Source organism: Oryctolagus cuniculus, chromosome 8 (genome assembly GCF_964237555.1).
Source record: "Oryctolagus cuniculus chromosome 8, mOryCun1.1, whole genome shotgun sequence".
Taxonomy (NCBI): Eukaryota; Metazoa; Chordata; class Mammalia; order Lagomorpha; family Leporidae; genus Oryctolagus; species Oryctolagus cuniculus.
The window spans coordinates 76,918,540-76,941,427 of record NC_091439.1 but is presented as its reverse complement, the minus strand read 5'-3'; the positions used below and the strand labels follow the sequence as shown (position 1 = coordinate 76,941,427).

Below are 22,888 nucleotides of genomic sequence, written 5' to 3'. Positions count from 1 at the left end.
ATCAGCTCCCAAAACATGCTGGTAGGATAGGCATTCCCTTTCTAAATGGGAAGAATTTGAAGAAGGGTCATGAGTTCCAAGTATATCAGAAAGCTAGCATGGAAAATTTCTTTAGATTGTAATGTTTGAGAAAGCCTAAGGCACCTCTTTGGCTTCATGCTCTGATCTCTAAACCTCGTGGTCAGAGGTGGTGACCCCATTCCTTCAACCTGTGCCCTCTGGACCCACTGGGGAAGTGGCAACTCCACAGATCTCTGAACAGTCTTTGCTGTTATTCACCCCTTTTCTTGACAGATAATGTGTATTCATCAGCAGATACTTCTGTCAGTCCATTTCCTACCTATAGACTCCCAGAAATCCAACAGCCTTCCTCCATTCCACCCCATTCCTGTTCTTCTTATTCCGAGTGTTTCTGGCTGGTATGAAACATTTAAAACGCTTTTGGTCTCACAAGCAATTCACAGGGGCCTAAGCTATTGTACAAGAAGATCTACTCCATTTCTCCTGTATAACTGCATCTCTTTTCCTGACTTCTGGTGAGATGATTGGATCTGGGAGTCCTATCCCTAATCTCTAGCAACTTATTGTTCAGCTACACTCTAGATCCCGTTTTGAGAGCATTCTATCTAGGTAGGCTGAGGATTTCACAAACTTTCAATTGTTAGTTCCTTTTTGCTTAAAAGCTCCCTCTTCAGTTTATCTGTTTCCTCTTGCCTTTTTGCTATAGGCAACAAAGAGAAACCAGGCTGCAGCTTTTGTACTTTGCTCAGAAATACCCTCAGCTAACTATCTGGCTTTATTGCTTACAAGGTCTGCATTTCACAAAACACTAGAACCAAAGTGGGTCATATTATTTGCAATTTATAACAAACATTGCTTTTCCTTCAGTTCCAAAAACGTTCCTCACTTCCACCCAAGACAGCACCAGAAGCACCTTTCGTGTTCGGAATTCTAGTAATGTTCTGTTTATGACAATACATGTGTTTTGTAAAGTCAATAGATGCTTTCTCTATGACTCTCCTCTCTTCCTGAGACCTCACTAAAATCTCCTTTGATGTCCATATTTCTACCAATGATCTCTTCAAGGAAATCTAGGCTTTTTCTATTAAGTTCTTCAGTATTCTTCCAGATTCTACCGTTACCAATTCCAACACCACATCCACATTTTCAGGTCTTTGCTCTTATTGTGCCCACTTTTCTGGTACCAAAATCTTTAAGTCCGGGTTCTCCAGAGAAACAGGCAGTGAACTGCACACAAGTGTGCATTTTTGGAGAGACAGGGATTGGTTTTAAGGAACTGGCTCATTGTGTATGTTGGGGTGGGGTGGAGGATGAGGAGTCAGCAAATCCAAAATCTGCAGGGGAGGATATCGGGCTGGAAACTCTGGTAGGAGTTGACATTGTAGTCTTGAGTCCAAAGGCAGCCTGGAGGCAGAATTCCACTAGGGAATTAGTGTGTTAAATGCAAGGTGAGCACTTTCAGCATTTATGATCAAGGTGTGCAGTTATTTGATGTAGTGACTTGACTTTGAAAACTGAGTGTTTATCTCATGTTAAAGATGAAAAAATAGAGGCTTAGTAGATACAGGACATGGCAGAGCCTGGATCACACATGCCTATGCCCCACTTATCCCTGTACTGTTTGTTGGTGAGTTATTCGTGTGGATAGTAACCATGTCAGAAGTGCCTGCTTGCAGGAAACTTGAGTCAGATGTGAAATGTTGTTATAGCATTTGATAAGTAGGACATATCCTTCTTCATGTTAAATTTCTAAAAATTTTAAATGTAAAAAAACAGAAGTACAAAGGATAATGTGACAAACATATTTATATCTATGATGCAGAGTAAACAAATGATTAAAATTTTTTAGTAAAAAAAAAACCTTATCCACTTAATACCATTCCTTTTCCCACCTTTCTTTCTTAGAGGCAAAATTTTTATGAATATGATGTGTATTTTGAGTTTTCATACATTATAAATAAGTGTTATTAAGGAATCTTTTCCATTAATAGTTTTATTTTAAAAACTGGATATGTGTATATCTTATATCACATTGGGGTGTCAAAAATTCATGGAAAAATAGAATTAAAAGATAATGTGAGGCTGGAATTGTGGTACAGCAGGTTAAGCTGGTACTTGGGACACCTGCGTCCCGTATTAGAGTGCCTGTTCCTGCACTAAGTTTTAAGCAGGACCTTAAGAAATGGAAACTGGAGCACTTCAGGTAAGGACAGCAGTGCAGTTCTACCTGTGTGGCCTCCTCCCCTTCCTCCCTGGCCTGCACTGCCCCAGATCACCTAGGACACTTGACAGAATCCTAGGACTAGGGACAGAGGAGGGAGAGTGGAGAGCTTCATAAATGCCCTAAGTCTATGAGTGCAATGAATTGCCTTTTTTTTTTTTTTTTTTTTTTGGTTTTCCTGCAGGCAGGAATTTGTGGATGCATATGTCAATTATGTCTTCCAAGTCTCAATTCACGAGTGGTACACGGCCTTCTCCAGCGGTTTCCTGAAGGTGTGTGGTGGCAAAGTCCTTGAGCTCTTCCAGCCTTCCGAACTGAGGGCCATGATGGTGGGGAACAGCAACTACAACTGGGAAGAACTGGAAGAGGTAAGCATGTAAGGTGTTCTCCATGAGTGCCGGTAGGGCAGTCACAGCCTGCGCAGGTGGTCTGGGGCTGGTCTCCCTCAAGGCAGATGCGGAGCAGGAGGGCTTGAGGGTCACCTGCGTCTCAGGTGCAAACGTTCTAGAATGTCCACTGTGACACTGTTCTAGTTCTGTAAGGTGCGTTCTTTTTCTCTGTTTTGGACAGACTGCCATCTACAAGGGTGATTACTCAGCCACACATCCCACTGTGAAACTATTTTGGGAAACGTTTCATGAGTTTCCATTGGAAAAGAAGAAGAAGTTCCTCTGTAAGTATCTGTTATGCCAATCTGGTATTTGTCCACATTGTAGTCTTATGGAGAGTTGTACAATGGTACAGCCTGCAGGTAAGGTGTAACCGTTTTGGATGATAGTGAGTAAGTAAATGATTATATTGTGCTTTTTGTCTTGATATCTCAAGCACAACATAAGTTTTTAATCTATATCTACTACTAACAGAAAGCATTGCACGAAAGGAAGAAAAAAATCATTTTTGCAATTAGTTTTTTCAAGTATTGCATTTATGAAATTGTTTGGATTAGCCTCCCTCATCTCTTACACTTTTTAAAAATTTCGCAGCGTCCATTGATGATAGAACTGGGGAGATGTGACTTCTAGAGGTCTTACTGAGTTACGATTCATGTACTGTACTATTCACCTATTTAAAGTGTATGCTCCAGTGGTTTTTAGTCTGTGCAGAGTTGTGAACCTGCCGCATAGTCCATTTTAGAACACGTGCTTCATCTTTTCTTTCAAAAAGAAATCCGTACCCATCAGCAGTCGTTCCCTGTTGCTTCCCAAGGCCTCCATCAGTCTTTCTGCCTCTGTGGATTTATCTATCATTTCCTATCCATGGGAGCATATTATGTTGTCCTCATGAACTAGATGATATTTAAAAAAGATAATACACCTGGACAGGAGAATGAAGTCTGGTTTACATGAACAAATTTGGCCTCTTAAAAATAGTTGAAATGTGTGTCATTATGTCATCAAGGTTAGAAATCAGCCAGTGTGGCTGGCTTGGTGGCACTGCAGGCTAAGCTTGCTCCTGTGATGCTGGCATCTCAGCACGGGTTCCATCCAGCTTCCTGCTAATGCGCCTGAGAGTCAGCAGGTGAAGGCCCAAGTGCTTGAGCCCCACCACCCATGTAGGAGACAGAGATGGAGTTCCTGGCTCCTGGCTTCTGCCTGACCCATATCTAGCTATTGCAACCATTTAGGGAGTGAACCAGTGGATAGAAGATCTCTCTCTGTCTCTCCCTTTTTCTCTGTCACTCTACCTTCAAATAAATATTTTTTAAAAAATAACAAAAAATTAGCCAGTGACTATGAAAATGCATACTATGAAAAATTATGTGTGGATTTCAAATATTTTTATACCAAAATTTCTCTTTTAATCCCATTTTCCATGAACTTTTGAGGTCCCCTCATATGCATTTTTCTCCATATAAAACAGAGTTTGAAAGACAATTTCTTTTGGAGTTGGCATTGTGACATAGCAGGTATGGCCTCTGCCTGTGACACTGACATCCCATGTGAGTTTGAGTCCCAGCTAATCCACTTCTGATCCAGCTCCCTAATAATGGCCTTAGAAAGGCAACAAAAGATGGCCCAGATGCTTGGGCCCCTGCCATTCTAGTGGGGGACCCAGAAGAAGCTCCTGGCTTTTGCCTGGCCCTGCCCTAGCCATCTGGGGAGTGAACACCAGAGGATGGAAGAACACTCTCTATCTATCTCTTCCTCTCTCTCTGTAACTCTTTCAAATAAATCTTAAAAGAGAGAGAGACATCTATTTTGCTTTATAATGATGAGCAAATATTAATAGATTAATACTATTGCAGGACTTACCCCCAGATTCCACTGCTTACATGGAGCAAGGATGAGAAGGAATGGAGATCTCACCCAAGAATCTTGCAGAGGGCTCTGTTTCTCCTCTGCCTAGTGACGTTGGCTATTGAGAGGCAGGAGCATATGAGTGGCATGACAGAGTGAGAGCTGCCAAGTCAGCTTGGGGGGCTGTGACATTCAAGAGAAGCCTGCTCATGATCCTGGAGATTTCTTTAGACAAAAACATTCTATATCCAAAGACCAGTCTACTTCCAGAAATTTTTATTAACTCTAAGGATTTTGGCAAGACATTTTTGTATCACAGCCTCAGGCAATGGCAAGTTATTTGAAAGTGCTCCTTAACTGATGATTTCATTATAGTAATTTTCAGCCGTTCAACCAGGAGAAAGTTATCTGGTGCTGGAAAACACAGGGAAAGGCATCTGGCTCTCGCTGCTCTCTTGCTTCCCTCTGATGTCACAGTGCTTATCACAATAGTGGAAAGTCTAATACAGTGTCTGGGTTGACTCTTGTATTTGGAGGAAAAAAGCAGATACAGGGAAAAGAGAGAAAATAGACCCCAAGTGGAAATGCAGTAGCTAAGGCGTTACAAGCACCAGATGTGTGAGCTCTGAGGAGACCTTTGAGGTCAGAGACGCTTCATCCTTTTTCCTGGCTGCCGCCTGAGCATCATGGCGTTGAGCCCATGGTGGAACCTCTGGAGAACTTGAACTTCTCCCATGAGCCACAGGGTGTCAGCCATTCTCCGTTGCCTGGAGAACAGCCCAGGTGCACTTGGCTGGTAATGCCCTCTGCTTCTCTCCCCAGTGTTCCTGACTGGCAGCGACCGGATTCCCATCTACGGCATGGGCAGCCTGCAGATCATCATCCAGTCCACCGCCAGCGGGGAAGACTACTTGCCTGTGGCCCACACTTGCTACAACCTTCTCGACCTCCCCAAGTACAGCAGCAAAGAGATTCTGAGTGCGCGGCTGACACAGGCGCTCGACAACTACGAGGGGTTTAGTTTGGCCTGAGGCTCCCCGGCTTGTCCTAGATTTCCCTTCCTTCCTCAGTGTCTTCATTGAGGGAGGCCTATACAGAAAATCATGGGGAGTGATTTCTATTTTTTTATTGTCTAAGTGGGTTGGGACTTTTGACTTCTGAACCTGGTTGGTGTGTTTCTGGGGTTGTGGGTAGCAAATAACCTTCTTGAGAAATCAAGGGTTGGGGATAGGGTGAAAGATTTGGATCTTGTATGGGAAGTGTTTCTGTTTTTGTTTTTGTTTTAAATCAAATTACCCAGTGTCTCTTGCACTTGCGAATATGTTGCTCTCTCCTGGATAAAATGGCTGTGGATTTTTAACCTTTCATTTCCCAAATGTGTGTCTCAGCCTTGACCTTTCTGTGCCAGGCTTCCTGGTCCTCTTCCCGTTGCTCTGTAAGAATGACCTTGACCGTTCCATGTTGCCCAGTGCATGCAGGACACTCCTTTCTCTGCAGCCTTCAGAATGCCCCGGCTTGTTGCCGCCTGGCTCTATCCCAAAGAAGGAAAGGACCACTTCAGAAACGCCACCTTTCAGACAGCTGGGTCTGCATCCCTGGCTTTGGTGGAGCCCAAGAATCCGTGGGGGCTTTTATGAACACATCATCCAGAATGATCTGGAGGGAGCCGCAGCCTTCCCAAGGCTGTGCCCATCGCCAAGGCCTCCCACGAGATGTGCAGGGTCTCCTAGACCTGCAGCCGAGCCCAGGGGTGTGTGTTGCTCAGCCACGTCCATCTGACTAACAGTGAAGTAATAGGTCCCCCACCCTTCCGTTATCTCGCTTTGGGTGCGAGTTCCATTAGTTTTTTAAGTCTCTGTATTGTGCAAGAAAAGGAGAAATAATAAATTTCTTGTCCCTTTTGTCACTTTATGACCTCTTCCACGTTCCTTTTCCTCTCTCCTCCTTTCTGCACCTTCCCTCCTCTCTCACCAGACTTTCCTCTTTCCTTCATGTCATCCCATTCGTTGTCACTTGACTTACTGTTCCATTCTTCCTCTTTCTTTCTGGTAGATGCATGCAGTCCATTTTTTAAAAATTTTTATTAAAATTGCAAAATTTCTACTCAAATTGTTTTTCTTTTCCCTAAACTGCTAAGACTTAAGGACATTGTTTATGATGGAGTTTTTGTTTATCACATTTAAACTGTTTACAGGGGGATATTGGGGGGAATTGTGTTAATTAAAATATCTATCTGAACAATAATATGTGCTCAACCTTCCTCATCATGGGATAAGAAAATTCTAAGTGAACAAAGAATCCATATAATCCTAATTTTAAATTCCTAGTACCTAGACGAAAGACTTATTTATATAAAATGAAGTATTTATGAACCACGATGCAGCATCAAATCTCAATGAAGAATTGTAGATTTTTGCCTTTTGTTTTTAAAACTTACTCCAATTGCTAAATTGGTAGTTTTTCAGTCTTTATAAAAACAAGATTAAAAAAGAGATATACAGTTATATGAAATGTTTATTTTCTATGTGCGTGCATATAGTTCAATATTATGCAATAAATTTGGTGTTTTAACTTAAAAACTCTTTCTTATTGTCCTTGCAGAATGGACAGCTTCCTTTTCATAGAGGCCTTAGGTCATGCACCCAAGTCACCCAGTAGAAGGTCAGATTCGGTGGCCACCATGAGAAAGTAGGCCCAAATACTGCGGAACTGGAGAGGAAAGCTTAGGGAGCAGACGGCACTGAGGAGGGGATGGGGTTTGGGAAGGTTGTGCTGGGCGAAAAGGCATTGCCCTGGGAGGTGGAGGCTGTAGCAAAGACTTGAATGTGGGGCCACTTTTAGGGAAGGGCCAGGAACGGTTTGAAGGGCCCATCTGTGGACACAAGAAGACAGCAGTACAAAAGGGTGCCTACAGCTGTGGGATGAAGGGAGATTTGGCCCTGAGCACTCAGGCTGAGCATTGGAATTGTTCAGACCCTCAGGACCTTAGAGTAACACAACCCAAGTCATGGATGGTGTTAATTCAGAGTGGAGTGGGAAGCACTAACACAGAAAGATGGCAGCTGCAGTAGAACTAGGAGAGAAGACAACGGGAGGAGAGGGTAACGAAGAGGCAGAGACGTGTTCATCCCATGATGGATGCGCACGGCCCACACCACAAGGGTGCGAACCACAGCCGCTACAGTCTAAACTTAAAAACAAGTACAGTGTACTAGGGTATCTCAAAGTCTGTGGGGAAATGGAATTAAAACCCAAGTTGGTTTAGGTGCTGGAATTTTTTTTAAAGATTTACTTATTTCTTTGAAAGGCAGAAGGAGGAAGGAGAGACAGATTTTCCATCAGCTGATTCACTCCCCAAATGGCCAGGCCAAAGCCAGGAGCCTCATCCAGGTCTCCCCCATGGGTAGCAGGGGCCCAAGCTCTTGGGCTATCTTCCGCTGCTTTTCCAGGCACTTTAGGGAGCTGGATGGGAAGTGGAGCAGCCAGGACATGAGCCAGTGCCCATATGGGATGCCAGTACCTCAGGCTGTGGCTTAACCTGCTAAGCCATAGTGCTGGCTCCTGGTACAGGAATTTTAAAATCTTCATGCATTTGAGGGTTCTTCAGGAAGCTCACAGAAAATGCATATTATGCTTAGATTTCACATTGATTTTGCACCAAAATAAACTTACCTTTTACTTCACTTTTCCAAAAACTTTTCAGAGTATCCCTGAGTTGTTTCACCAGGTGGTTTAAAGATAGTCAGGGATAGGTAGCTTTCCTTTAATAACTTCCATTCAACAAACATTTAACAAACTACCTAAGGGGCCGTTGCTGTAGTGTAGCAGGTAATCACCACCTGCAATGCCAGCATGATATCGAGTGCTGGTTTGTGTCCTGGCTGCTCTGCTTCCAATCCAGCTCCCTGCTTGTGGCCCAGGGAAAGCAATCAAAGATGGTCCAATGTTTGGGCCCCTGTCACCCATAGCAGAGAACTGGAAGAAGCTCCTGGTTCTTGGCTTTGACCAGGTCCAGCCCTGGCTGTTGTGGCCATTTGGGGAGTGAACTAGCAGAAGGAAGACTCATTCATTACCCTCCCCCCTCCCCTTTCAGATAAATCAACTTTAAAACAAACTACCTAAGTGCTAAGTTTAAGGGGAAAAAAAACCTCAGCACATTTAGTTTTGAACAAGAATACCCCAAGTTACTTTAAATCATTTTATGCCCTTAGTATTCTCCTTCAAAAATGAGACCAGATAATTTCTAACATCCTTTTGAACTCTAAAATTCTAGAGTTCCATCACTGAGAATGGTATCTGCATGTAAGAGACACCCAGGAAATATTTCTAAATATTTGTTGCAAAAATGAAATTCTGTAGTACTTCAAAGATAATGTGCTTTTTCTGGGGTATGTTCCCCCCCCCTTTTTTTTAAAATGTGTATTGCTTAACATACTGTTAGTGGTAATGTGTTCAAGCTACAACTGGATACTAGTTCACATGAGTATTTAGGACCCCCCCCTTTAAGATTTATTGGTTTATTTGAAAGGCAGAGTTAGAGGGAGAGACAGAGAAAGAGATCTTCCATCGGCTGGTTCACTCCCCAAATGACCATGATGGCCAGAGCAGGGCCTTTCCTAAGCCAGGAGCCAGGAGTTTCTTCTCAGGTCTTCCCTCGAGGGTGCAGGGGTCCGAGTACTTGGGCCATCTTGCATTGCTTTCCTGGGCTGATTAGCAGGGAGCTGGATCTAAAGTGGAGCAGCAGGGTCTCTGGCACTTGTAAGGGATACAGCATTGCATGCAGCAACTTAACCCAATGTGCCACAACACTGGCCTCTTGGGCAGGCTTCTTAACCTTTCTAGGCCTCGTTTTTCTTCCTGTTCACAATAGAGACAGAACCATGCTGACTTCCTGGAGCTGTGATGAGTACATGAATGCCTGGGAAGCACCCAGAAGAGTGCCTCGCACATAATAAGTGCTCAGTAACTATAATCACCACTGCGAACCCCAGTTTTTCACATGAGGAAATCAGTGTTTAGAGAAAATAAACTGCTCATTATCACAAAGGGATAGGACCTGGACTTGACTGTGAACCTGTATTATACTGAGCTGCTAGTGACAGCAAATTTGACTAAGGCTGCTTAGTGGCCAGATAACAAGGAACATTGTGAGGGTCAGGTAGCTTGCTGACGTCTGTAAGACAGTGCAGTGGGTCCCCAGGGGAGCTGAATGTCACTGGTATGGGTCCCTGTTGGCGGTTAGCAGAAAGGAGCCTGGTGCACTTCAGCTCCTATACTGCACAGGACAGTTTTTCTTGATTCCATCCGAGATGCCAGCGGGCCCTGCTCTGGTCTGAATGTGCCCCTCTGAAATTCATGGGTTGGAATCCAACTTAGCCCTTGGTGATGGTGTTAGAAATGAGGACGTTAGGGAGGTAACTGGATTAGGTGGATAGGCAGGGGCCTCATGCCTGCTCTTATAAAAGAGCCCAGAGAGGAGCCTTGCCCCTTCTGCTACGTGCAGACACAGCGAGGGGACAGGCCCTCACCAGAGGCATGAATGCCTTCACTGTGGGTTTGTCAGCCCCGGGACTGTGAGAGAGAACTTTCCCTTGCTTCTGAATTGCCAGCCTGTTGTGTTGTATTCCAGCAGCTGCAATGGACCTAAGACAGGCTTCTTCAGCAAACATGGAACGGGACAGATGTCATATACCTCAGGTGCTCCCTCTCTGTAGGGTCTGGTTCTTTTCCCCTAGAAAACTTATTTTTTAATACTTTACAATTTTGAATAACTCTAGATGTGTAGAAAAGGAACAAAGATATTATACTTTTTATATCCCTGCCTCAGTCTCCCATAATGCTGATGTCTTGTTATCACCGTGGCACATTTATCCAAACCAAGCAGCCAAGATTGGGAAATGACTGGTAACTCCAGACTTGATTTGGATTTTACCCGTTTTTCCACTCCTGTCTTTTTCCAAGATCTGATCCAGGATCCCACAATGCACATAGCTCAGCAGGCATTCAGGGGGCCTCTGGGCAAAGGCTGCCTCCTGCCAGAGCTGGGAGTGCAGTAGGTCCTGCCCTGGTCCACCCTCCCACCCCCAGCAGTGGTGGTGGTGGGGGCTTTCTCAGCAGGGGCTCTGAGTTCTCAGAGGCAGGAATAAGTGGATCTTGAGACCTCAGTAGTTGGCAAAATGCAGTTTCCCACGGGAAACACCTGGATGAGGAGGAAGCAGGTCTGCATTTACTTATGTTGTCTCTGGGTTAAAGAAAATTAAACTTTATTATAAGACCTATTAGACAACTTTGTGAATCTCTAAGAAGGGAATAGAAGCTTTAGAGTTTTTCACTGAATTCTGCATCATCTGGCAGGTGTTCCTGGGGGGAACTTTGTATCTATTAATTTCTCCCAGAACCATAGTTTGGAATTCATAGTACAATAGCTAACTGGATGATAGGTGTGGAAGTGTGATGAGGGGAGCCGGTAAGATAGAACAGCAAAACAGATTTGTGGGAAAACCCATTGAATAGAGTACTATGAGTTAAGCATAGGAGAAAAAGCAAATAACTTAAATAAAATCCCTGCTAATTTGGAGAATCGTATTTGAGCAAAATACTTGCATGTTGTCAAGTTTTCATTTACTCTTAAAATGAAGCAAGCAAATTTTAAAGCAGTTATTAAGTCTCTAAAATATCCAAGGCCTTGTGACCCATGTTGCTTTTTTTTTTTCTTATTTGACAGGTAGAGTTAGAGACAGAGTCAGAGAGAAAGGTCTTCCTTCCGTTGGTTCACCCCCCAAATGGCCACTACGGCCAGAGCTATGCTGATCTGAAGCCAGGAGCCAGGTGCTTCCTCCTGGTCTCCCATGCGGGTGCAGGGCCCAAGCACCTGGGCCATCCTCCACTGCCTTCCCGGGCCACAGCAGAGAGCTGGACTGGAAGAGGAGCAACCAGGACTAGAACCCAGCACCCCAACTGGGACTAGAACCTGGGGTGCCAGTGCTGCAGGCGGAGCATTAGCCAAGTGAGCCACGGCGCCGGCCCCATGTTGTCCCATGGGGCTTTTTTTTTTTTTTTTTTTTTTGACAGGCAGAGTGGACAGTGAGAGAGAGAGAGAGAGAGAGAGAGAGAGAGGAAGGTCTTCCTTTTGCCGTTGGTTCACCCTCCAATGGCCGCCGCGGCTGGCGCGCCTGCGGCCGGCGCATCGCGCTGATCCGATGGCAGGAGCCAGATGCTTTCTGGTCTCCCATGCAGGTGCAGGACCCAAGGACTTGGGCCATCCTCCACTGCACTCCCGGGCCACAGCAGAGAGCTGGCCTGGAAGAGGGGCAACCGGGACAGAATCCAGCGCCCCGACTGGGACTAGAACCCCGTGTGCCAGTGCCGCAAGGCGGAGGATTAGCCTATTGAGCCGTTGCGCCGGCCCCATGTTGCTTTTAATCACTTTATGTGTGGCAGAGGTTGCTTGGCTTTGAGTCTTACTGGTCTGTGAATGTCTCCATTTTTGAGATGCACTTGTAGAGCATTGTTGGGAGCTATTGAACTTCACTTGTAGCCTTTCACTGGGGAACTGGCTCGCACAAAGCAGAGCTAGAGCTTGGGGCGGGAAGAAGATGAAGAGAGCAGGCAGAACAGGTAAAATATCTCCCATGGATTGGACTGAGGGGGGTTCCCCAGTTAGAAGTGAACCAGAACCTTTTGTGCCTTGCCCAGGGAGGATTTTGGTAAAGGACAAACCAACCCCAGGAGAGCAGAGCCCTGTGGAGGGGGCGGCAACTGATGATCTCTGACTCTCTGCTTTGGGATGCTACCCCAGACTGGCTCAGATGCAGGTAGGGGCTGTCTGCCCGCAGCGAGGCAGTGTGGGATTGAGGGTCTTATCTGGAATGCTCTTCACTTGCTGGGAGAGCAGGACAAGGAGCTGGGAGAGGTGTCCCCCCCGGGGTGTGCATAGACGCCTGGGCTGTGTATTGGTAATACTCTCTCCCATGCGTTAGCCTGTGGTGATTTCCTTCTAATGGAATGGACTATGTATTCCTTAGTTTGTGTGTAGTTCCCAGCGTTCAGATGTTAGCTACCCTCCCCTGCCTCCCTGCCCCAAGTGGCTGGACCCCTCCCCCGCCTCCCTGCCCCGAGTGGCCGGAGGCTTGGCAACAAGCACAATCTCACGGTCTCAGATCTTTGAAAAGCGGATTTGCCTCAGCCTAATCCCATGGGAGTTAGATACACTCTATGATAAGTATTGATTCGGTTCTGCGTGCTGTGCAACTTCCTGAGAAACTTAGAATTAAGAACGCAGCCCTCAGATGGAGCCACACACAACCAGATCAGTCTTCAGGGTCACCTCTAGTGTTAGGAGCAAAAGAGAAGGCACAGCTTTGGAAATAACTCCCTATCTCAGCCGGTCCTGGCAGGCCAGTGATCTGAGAGCAAAGGTCGTCTGAGCCAGCCAGGGCCTGGCCCTTGGTCCCAGCCAGGCCAGCCTGCCAGTGCCAAAGCTTACTGTTACACAGGAGTGTCTTGACCTTCCATGCCTGGGTGGTCTCAGGAACTCAGATTTTGTGAACCAGTTTCAAGGACTCTCAAGTTCAAGTCCCTGGAGGGGGAGACCTGGCATTTCTGAATTTTTGTTGGGGGTGGAGAGGGCAAAGCCTCATTCAACGAGGTCAAAGCTTGCCCTATTGCTGGCTTGAGCAGTGGCACCTTCAGTCGGGGTGATGAGGGCATGCAGGGTCCTGGGTACTTTCCCTGTCTCAGCCTCCACCATGGGTGTTGACAAAATTCAGTAGGATGATTAGAAGCTTGCCAGCGGCCGGTGCCGCGGCTCACTAGGCTAATCCTCCGCCTTGCGGCGCCGGCACACCGGGTTCTAGTCCCAGTCGGGGCGCCGGATTGTGTCCCGGTTGCCCCTCTTCCAGGCCAGCTCTCTGCTGTGGCCAGGGAGTGCAGTGGAGGACGGCCCAAGTGCTTGGGCCCTGCACCCCATGGGAGACCAGGATAAGTACCTGGCTTCTGCCGTCGGATCAGCGCAGTGCGCCGGCCGCAGCGGGCCGGCTGCGGCGGCCATTGGAGGGTGAACCAATGGCAAAGGAAGACCTTTCTCTGTCTCTCTCACTGTCCACTCTGCCTGTTAAAAAAAAAAAAAGCTTGCCAGCATCGGGCAGTTCCCCTCCTTGAGGGTACATTTAGTTTTTGTTAAAAACACACCCAAGACAGAAACTTCGGGGCATTTAAGTGACCTGGAAATCACCCAAAGGTTATTCTGTTCTGTCATTCCCAGAACACAAGGATTTCCAAATTGGTCTCAGCTGTCTTTTCAGTTCATTCTTTCAACATCTCTGAGCAGACCTGACATCCAAAATGTTTGGGGGAAAAGCAGACTTTGAGAGGTTTGCCCTCTTGCATAAGGGGAGGCTTTTAGCAAGCCTTGATCTTTCTGAGAAAGCAGCACACAGGTTTTTGGTGTGGTTGTCTTTTTTTTTTTTTTAGATTTATTATTTGCTTGCTTATTTGAAGAGCAAAATGACAAGGAGGGAGAGAAACAGGTTTTCTATCCACTAGTTCACCCCATAAATGCCCAGAACAGCCAGGGCTATGCCAGGCTGAAGTCAGGAGCCGGAAACTCCATCTGCATCTCCCATGCGGGTGGCAGGGGCCAAAGTACTTGGGTCATCTTTTGCTGCCTTCCCAGAATTTTTTTTTAAGATTTATTTATTTATTTGACACGCAGAGTGAAACAGAGGGAGAGAGAGGGAGGGGGAGAGAGAGAGTTTTCCATCCACTGGTTCACTCCCCAGATGGCCACAATGGCCGGAGCTGTGCCATTCCAAAGCCAGGAGCCAGGAGTTTCTTAAGAGTCTCCAATGTGGGTACAGGGGCCCAAGGACTTGGGCCATCTTCTGCTGCTTTCCCAGACCATAGCAGAGAGCTGGATCAGAAGAGGAGCAGCAGGGACTCGAACCGGTGCCCATATGGGATGCCGGCACTGCAGGCAGAACTTAACCTACTATGCCAAGCGCCGCGCCCCCCCCCCCACCACCACATTAGCAGGGAGTTGTGTTGGAAGTGTAGCAGCCAGGACTCAAATGCTGGTGCTACAACTGGCCGCTTAACCCGCTGTGCCACAATGCCAGCCCATTTGTGTTTTCCTTGAGACCAATAATATCACAGTTCAGTTTCTCTCTTCCCCAAAATGATGATGTTCCCATGAGACCTTGCTCATCCTGGAGCTTGTGCTGCAGGCGTATTCTCTAACTTCAAACAAGGAATCAGAGAACGCTGGTGGGAGAAATGACACCAGGAAATACAATTCTTTTTTTTTTAGGGATTCCAAAAGGAGCTGCTGGACTACAAGACAGAATCTGCCTCAGCGCTCATAATAGGAACCACGCCCATAGCATCAGCCAGCAAGGACTTACTGTGTGGCTACTTGGGCTACTTTGTAATCATCCAAGTGATTTCCCATAATGACCCAGGAAGGTAGGTTCTATGAGTGAGCCCGTTTTTTCAGATAAGGAAAGACTTCGGGGGGACACGTGATATGCCCAGTTGGCGTAGCTGAGCCATCTTCCGGCAGGGTGGCCTCCGTGTCCCCTGGCATTTGCCTCTGTGGGTGCTAGCTCAGGATTTTGTATTCATTAGTGGAGCTGCTCCACAAATACCCAGGACGCAGTCGTCCCCCTGCACTTGAGTTTGTCTTTATTTTCATTTGCTTTGAAAGGCAGAGACAGAGATCTTCCATCTGCTGGTTCACTCCCTAAATGCCTGCAACAGCCAGAGGTGAGCCAGGCCAAAGCCAGGAGCCCACAACTCCATCTTGGCCTCCCACGTGAGTCACAAGAATGTGTGAACTTCAGCCATCATCTGCTGCCTCCTAGAGTGCATGTAAGCAGGAAGCTGGATTAGAAGCAGAGTAGCCGGGGCCGGCACCGTGGCTCACTTGGTTAATCCTCCGCCTGCAGCACTGGCATCCCATATGGGCGCCGGGTTCTAGTCCTGGTTGCTCCTCTTCCAGTCCAGCTCTCTGCTGTGGCCCGGGAGTGCAGTGGAGGATGGCCCAGGTGCTTGGGCGCCTGCACCCGCATGGGAGACCAGGAGGAAGCACCCGGCTCCTGGCTTCGGATCGGCGTAGCTCTGGCCATAGTGGCCATGTTGGGGGGTGAACCAACGGAAGGAAGACCTTTCTCTCTGTCTCTCTCTCTCTCTCACTAACTGTCAAAATAAAAAACCCTTAAAAGTATAAATAAATAAAAATAAAAAAGAAGCAGAGTAGCCATGACTCAAACCAGGGACTCCCATGGGCATCCCACAGAGCAACTTAAGCCCCTGTGCCAATTGCCTGCCCTCTTCCTCTGCAGAGAGGTCCTTGGAGGAACAGCATGGCAGCAGCTGGTTAGGCGGGCAGTGCCGGGCCATTCCCAGGCACACTGAAGTTGGGGAAGCACTGCTTTGTGCTGCTTTCACTCTCCCCCTCCCCCTTGTCTTCTTCAGTCATTGTACATTCTTTGAAAGAGACAGAAAAATCAGTGTCTCAAAGCGTCTTACCAGGAAGGACTCAAAGCTCCTGAACACAGAAGCAGGGCAAGGGTTTCTATGCATTGCTTTAGACAAAGTACAGGAACCGTGCAAACACTTAAAAGGTTCCAGAGATCACAGTAGCAGGTAATGTGTGTGCACGCAGGCCCAGCTCGGGTCCGGTGACCCAAGGCGGTCTTAAGAGACTTGGTTCTTCCTGTGTGCACTGGCTCTTGTTCCCAGGGCAGCTGTAGCACAAGATGGAGCCACCCTCACGGCAGAAGCCTTGTTGCTGGAGATGAAAGGTGAAAAGCCATCAACAGCCCCAGCTCCTGCCAAATCCCAGTGGCTTCCCTGCCAGCCAAGACTATATAAAATGCATTTGGGAATTTTGGCTTTTACCAAATGTGAAATCCTGTTAATATATAACTGTGGCGAGTCGACCCATCTTAGAGATAACTCAGTGAGCTTTGTCCTAGAAGATTTAGAGTCCCCTTCCAGAAACTGTCTCCTCCTCTTCGCACTCCCTGGCCTGTGTGCCCCAATCTGGGTGAGGCCATCATAGAGAGAAAGAGATTTTCTATCTACTGGTTCACTTCCCAAATGCCTAAAACACCTGGACTTGGCCAGGCTGAAGCCAGGAACACAGTCTGGGTCTCCCAGGTGGGTGGCAGAGACACAAGTACTTGACCCATCCACTGCTTCCCAGGATATGTAATAGCAAGAATCTGCATGGGAAGTAGAGTAGCTGGGGCTCAAACCCAGGATTCCAATATGGGAATGTGTGTATCCCACACATTTTTTAAAGATTTATTTATTTGAAAGAGCCAGAGAGAGGCAGAGAGAGAGGAGAGAGAGAGAGAGAGAGAGGGATCTTCCATCTGCTGCTTCACTCCCCAAAGGGCCACAATGGTGAGAGCTGTGCCGATCCAGGGGCCAGGAGCTTCCTCTGGGTCTCCCACATGGGTGCAGGGGCCCAAGAACGTAGGCTATCCTTTATTGCTTTCCCAGGCCATAGCAGAGAGCTGGATGGAAGTGGAGCAGCCAGGACTTGAACTGGCACCCATTTGGGATGCCGGCACTGCAGGCAGCAGCTTTACCTGCTACCTCACAGCACCGGCCCCTCCAAGGAGTGTCTGAACTGTTGCATCCAATGCCTGGTCCCCAGAGGTTAGTATATTTTTAGTGTTTATTTTTGTCACTTAAGGGAATTATGTGGATACTTTTATTTTTTATTTATTTATTTTTTGACAGGCAGAGTGGACAGTGAGAGAGAGAGAGAGAAAGGTCTTCCTTTGCCGTTGGTTCACCCTCCAATGGCCGCTGCACTGCTGCTGGCACACCGCGCTGATCTGAAGGCAGGAGCCAGGTGCTTCTCCTGGTCTCCCATGGGGTGCAGGGCCCAAGCACTTGGGCCATCCTCCACTGCACTCCCTGGCCACAGCAGAGAGCTGGCCTGGAAGAGGGGAAACCAGGACAGAATCCGGCGCCCCTTGCCGGTGCCGCAAGGTGGAGGATTAGCCTAGTGAGCCGCGGCGCCGGCCTGAGGATACTTTTAAAAGTTCATGGAAAATATGTATTACAAAAAAAAAAAAAAAAAATCTGTGCATGGATTTCAAACATTTCTGTACCAAAATGAAGTTAACTCAATTCCCCATGAAGGTTTTGAAATCCCTTCACGTATCACAGGCAGTTTGAAGGACACCCGCAGGCCTCCCCTCCGTGGAGGCATTGTGTTCCCCTGTTGGGGGGGGGGGGCACAGGGCTGCTACTGCCCAGTCTCGAGCTGTTCGTCTTGGGTAGGGGTGCACCCGGCAGGTTTGTAGCACTGCGCCGGGCCTGTGACACACAATGCGGCAGAAGTCTCCATTTTCTGGCAGCCTTCTTAGTTTTATAGTTAAGAGTAATCTGTTGACCTACGATGGCCTCATAGCCTTTGAAATGCACTTTTTGAAGAAAAGAAAAAAAAACATTTCTTGAACACTGTTTCTGTACCTCTCTAATACATCATTTTAAAGGCAGCTGAGCACGGAGCCCAGGCGCTTTTCCTTGTCACCAGGCAGACATGGCTAACTTGTAGCTTCACCTTCCAGTGCTCTCCCTGGAGACAGAACCACACACACGATCCTCACGTGGCTTCCGAGGGGTGCCCGGGAGGCAGCTGCTAGACCCCTTCAAGGGAAGGTCAGACTCCACGCAGACAGGCAGCTCAGTCGTACAACTCTGACGCTGTCAAAAATGTTCGAATGTCCACCAGTAAAAATATTTTATTTGCTTATACAAAATACAGTCATGTACTAAAATGCACATAACATTTTCATTCAGCTTACATTTTTAAAAAGGACAATGTTGATTCCAAATGCTCTCTGTTTACACGGCATGTAAACATTGTTCTAGGCCCAAATTATTTGCTGAAGTTTTATCCATCTCTGGGGATTTTAATGACATTATACGTGCTTTTAGAGCATCAGATCTGCCAAGTAGAATGCTTAAGCCACGCACATGACCATGACTGGCTGCATTCCAGGCAAAGCCAGAACTCTGCAGGAACAGGAAGCTGCGAATGTACAGAGTTGCCTCTTCCATGCACATCTGGGCCATCTGCAGTTCTGCTCTCAGCCCGTGCACTCGCACCCATCACGAAGGACCATGGCAAGGGGCGCAGATGGCCCTGGGGGCACCCGCTCTGTGGGGGAAGTGGCCAGTGCGCCCGTGCAGTGCCCGATGTGTGTATCGCTCTTGCTTGGCACATGCCCCGGCAGCCATCACCTGTAGTAGTGCCCGTGTGCACAACTTGAATAAGTAAAAATTAAGAAACCGTGTTGGGCCGAGCGTTTCACAAAACGTGCTACACCTCAGTCCACTTCGAGAGTCGAGCTGAAAACTGAATCCACGCAGGAAAGGAAAGCACACCCTGGATTCTGCCCTCCACGGGGGCTTCAGACGGGAAACGGCCTCGCCGTGGTGGCCACACACAGTTCCAGGCCTTCCCACTGGCCGCACTGCGTGGGTATGGGAAAGGAAGTTCAACAGCACCGGTCTCAGGGCAGCAGCTGCCTCTCCCCACCCAGGAGGAAATCTAGGACTTTTGAAAGCAAAAGAGACCACCACCAGCTCTTCACAAAGCGCTTAATAGTTTCTGGCATTCAACTCTACATATACCAGCAAAAGTAGAATAGTGTCACTACCTTTAAGAAAAATGGCATCTTACCAGATTTTAAATCTCTAAGAAGAAGAAAAACCCAGTTAAAATTTGATTTTTTTTTTCCTTTTAAATCTAGGCTCTGGGTCCAATTTTGTCTACTGCAAAGTAGCTAATCCCCCAGGCAGAGCCAATTTAATTGGCATCGTGGCCAAACCTTCATTCTGATAAAAAAATAAATAAAAACTTCAATATTCACCTAAGAAAGTCCAAGCTCAGCCACCTTCACGAACGCTCAGCCTTCAGGGCCTCCAAGGAGGCTGGCCCCAGGACCCCCTGGTGTAATCTTCCTGACATAAGCACAGCCCAAAGGTGTTTGTCGAGGGCGAGAAATGTCACACCTGGGAGCAGACAGGCCCAGAGAGAGGCTCGTCTCCTGCACACAAATATTGCAGCAGAATGAGACACAGCACAAATCACAATGGGGTGACAAATGGCCACGTCCCCTGACCCCTACCGAGGCCATGAAGGATAATCTCTGAACTTGAAACTGGCAATCAGTGGGAAGCTCTGTAGTGCTCACGATGCATTCTAACTAGATATCTAAAATAAATTAATTCTCCAGTTTGAAAGGTGATTCGGTCTTCTGTGGAAATTTTCCCTGAATTGGCGGACGCCTGAGATCACACCCGTGTCCATCGTCTTCTCCCAACGAGGACGAACGTGTGTGTTGTCCTGAAAAACATCTAAGCAGGCCCTTATCCTAAACCTTGCTCCCACACGTCTTTGACAGTGGAATCCAAACTAAACGACTCAAACACAAAATGCAGTAGTGCCATGAGACTTTACAGGAACAGCTGTGCTGATCGATGTTTACTGTGGAGACGGACCACCATCAAAGCAAGTGCATATGGAGACTGCAAACCTTCGCCACCTCTGGTTCTTAAGCTCATACAACCAAGTTTACCCTTGCTCCACTTTATCTTCTTATGAAACGACCCTCGGCACTTATTTTGTTGGCATATGCTAACACACATACACACGTCGTCAAGAGGGCACGGGAAAAACCCCAGGTCTCTTCTGTCTGTGTGAAACCAATTAAGGCACTGACTGCCTGGACAACCTGGGCTGCAGACACGGTTGCTGGGGAAACAAATTTGCCTCTGCATCGCTGGCAGAGCTAGAAAGCACAGACGGCCACGTCTGCAACGGAATCTGGTGTAAACAGGGCTTTTCTCTGCTGAATTGGGGCTCCACACCATCAAGACTAAGGGTTAGAGATTGCAAAGGAAAACGGAACATTCTGTACACAGCTCAGCTTACCGTAACTGGTGCTCGCTTTTATTGAATCATACAAATTTGAATGGGGGTTCCTGAATATATACTTAGGTAAGTTAATTTTGGCAGCAACAACAGATTTCAAAACACTTAGTAGCTTCTCATTTATATACAGCTTTTACAACAAACAGTGTAGCATGTTTTTTCAAAACCATAATCTTAAAACTGATGTGCTTTCAAAGTTAATTGGTAATGATTTCTATCCTAGCTTATTTAAGAGAATTACTGTAAAAGGATGGATGACATGGATTTCTCTTAAAAATACAATTTTTGGTCATGTGAATGATTCATGTTTAGATTTCAAAAATAGAAGACATCCTAAAGTGCATCATTTTATTTATAATAGAATTCCTTGAAATTATAGCGATCTGCAATGTAAACAACAAAGAATACCAAACTATATTTTCATATACATTTACATTTGAAGGTCATGTACCGTCTTTAAGTGTGTGGGTTGAAACCAGGGCACTTCCAACATATAGCTTATGCTTCTTTCTTGATTTATTTATTTGAAAGGCAGAGTGAAAAAAGGGAGAGACAGGGCTTCCATTGCTGGCTCACTCCCCAGCTGCCTGCAACAGCTGGGGCTAGGCTAGGTCAAAGCCAGAAAGTGCAGTTGGGTCTCCCATGTGGGTGGCAAGAACCCAAATACCTGGGTCATTATCAGCTGCCTGCCAGGTGCATTTGCAGAAGTGAGATCAGAAGCCCAGAGTAGCCAGCACTTGAACCAGGCACTCTGACATGGGATACAAGCATCTCAAGCAGCAGCTTAACTGACCGCGGCACTTCGCTGCCCCCATCTGATTAGTGTTGAGAGCAAACCTAAAGGCTTGGTTTTTCCCCATGGCCTATTACACACTTTTCAACAGACAGAGAACTGCCACCTCACATCAGCATTGGAAAATGGGGCTATGCAGGAGCTCATGATCCATTTTTAAAACCCGACAACTGGCTTACGTTCTGTCTTCCTTTCACAAGAACAAAACTGTACCCTTTAAGAAGGCAACTCCCCAAACGTACAGGAGGGCCTGCACACCCACGCTCGCCTGCGGCACTCTGCAGAAGGCACGCACCACCTCGCCGCGGCTGGCCGAGCACACGCCTGGGCTGCACTCCAGCCAGCCCTGAACCCCCTTCGCTCAGGACAGACAGGCAAGATCACAGAGTGACGTCAAGCACACTGAGGAGATGAGTGATTTAGTGTCTTGGGTTCCCTGGTCCCTGCAAAATGTCTAATATAGACAGCTTTGTGACACGGCCCTTGGAAACATAACTGGCCACACACTTATTTTCTTCTTGTAGTGTGGTTGACGGTCTGCCTTGGGCTGAGCTCTGAGGACTGTGGCAGTTTGGGGATCTTAGTGCAAGTTTGCTTTTTTGGAAAATTACCCTCAGGTAGGTCCTCGGGAGGCTGAGAACACAGGCTCCCTCTTTCCCACGATCCTCCACGCAGAGGCTAAGTTTCTGTCTGGCTGGTGCTGCCCCAGCACACTGGCGCCACCTGCTGTCAGAGTAGGGGAGGGACAGGTGCAGTGAGCGGTCTGCAGAGACTCCCAGCACTCCCCCGAGCCTCTGCTGAGTCAGGGATGGAAGCTGTGGGTCAGCCGTGCAAGGCCTGAAGAAAACCCCTCTCGGCGGGCTCAACTGCACCGCCCCCTGGGCTGGTGTGGCTACCTGAGAGCTGAAAGGAAAACAGGGCACAGGCGCGCGGGCAGGGCGCGGCTCTGCGGGAAGGTGGCGAGGACGGCCAAGGCAGCAAAGAGGGCTCTGAGGCAGGGCCGCGCCGGCCTGGGTCCCAGGAGAACACGGACCTCCACAGCAAGTCCGCTCCGCAGAGGAGAAGTCCTGAGCTTGTTTTTGTCACAGTTGGACAGAGACTGGTCTCGTGTTTCCCGGCTAGCCAGGGCAGGACACTACGTAGTCTGCGTATGGGAGTTGTGAGTGCTCACGGCAGGTGTTGGGCGGGCCGTCCGTGCAGGCGTCATGGCTTTCCCACGGCAAGATCCCTAGGTCAGCCCACGTTGTCGTCTTCCCTGGAGGCGGGTGTTAGAACGGGTACCGGTGGCAGCGGCCCAGAGCAGAAGGGCCCGCGCCGAGGCTGCGTGCAGGGGAACAGGTCCGAGGTCTCCCGGCATCCCCCCAGCTCCCGGTGCCCAGGCTGGAGCTTACATGGACTTGGAATCCGCGTCTCTCTTGCTGATGAGCACCTCCAGGAGCCTCAGCTTTGCCTTGATGTGCTTGTACTCGGTGTATTCTTCCGCCATGGGTGTGCGGTCTTCCTTCTGGACGTTTCTAACGGAAACAGAGGAGAGGGGGCTGAGCGCCATTTGCTGTCTCTCAGAGATGTTCATCAAACAAATTGCCATCACGTGGAGACTTTGCAGTTTATCAACCTGGAGAATCCGTGGCACCTGGCATCGAGCCTGGAGCTGG

The 22,888-nt window shown here is 47.8% G+C and overlaps 2 protein-coding genes across 10 annotated transcripts in view; one reads left to right on the top strand and one right to left on the bottom strand.

The window, feature by feature from the left end:
* The window catches only part of HERC3 (HECT and RLD domain containing E3 ubiquitin protein ligase 3), a 143,908-nt gene extending 136,850 nt beyond the window's left edge, over positions 1-7,058 (top strand). For all 3 annotated transcript variants that reach the window (XM_008267611.4, XM_008267612.4, XM_070047873.1), the window contains 3 exons: positions 2,427-2,610; positions 2,813-2,915; positions 5,302-7,058. In XM_008267611.4, coding sequence (XP_008265833.1) covers positions 2,427-2,610; positions 2,813-2,915; positions 5,302-5,510 — 496 coding nt within the window. In that variant the 3' untranslated portion in view covers positions 5,511-7,058. The remainder of the gene's footprint in view (positions 1-2,426; positions 2,611-2,812; positions 2,916-5,301) is intronic.
* Positions 7,059-18,224: 11,166 nt separating this feature from the next.
* The window catches only part of FAM13A (family with sequence similarity 13 member A), a 388,478-nt gene continuing 383,814 nt past the window's right edge, over positions 18,225-22,888 (bottom strand). For 4 of the 7 annotated variants that reach the window (XM_070047870.1, XM_070047871.1, XM_051819564.2 and 1 more), the window contains 2 exons: positions 22,625-22,747; positions 18,225-22,488 (listed from right to left, as the gene is read on the bottom strand). In XM_070047870.1, coding sequence (XP_069903971.1) covers positions 22,467-22,488; positions 22,625-22,747 — 145 coding nt within the window. In that variant the 3' untranslated portion in view covers positions 18,225-22,466. Of the gene's footprint in view, positions 22,748-22,888 lie in introns of all 7 variants that reach the window. The other 3 variants (XM_008267609.4, XM_051819566.2, XM_051819565.2) reach the window with 2 other exon arrangements.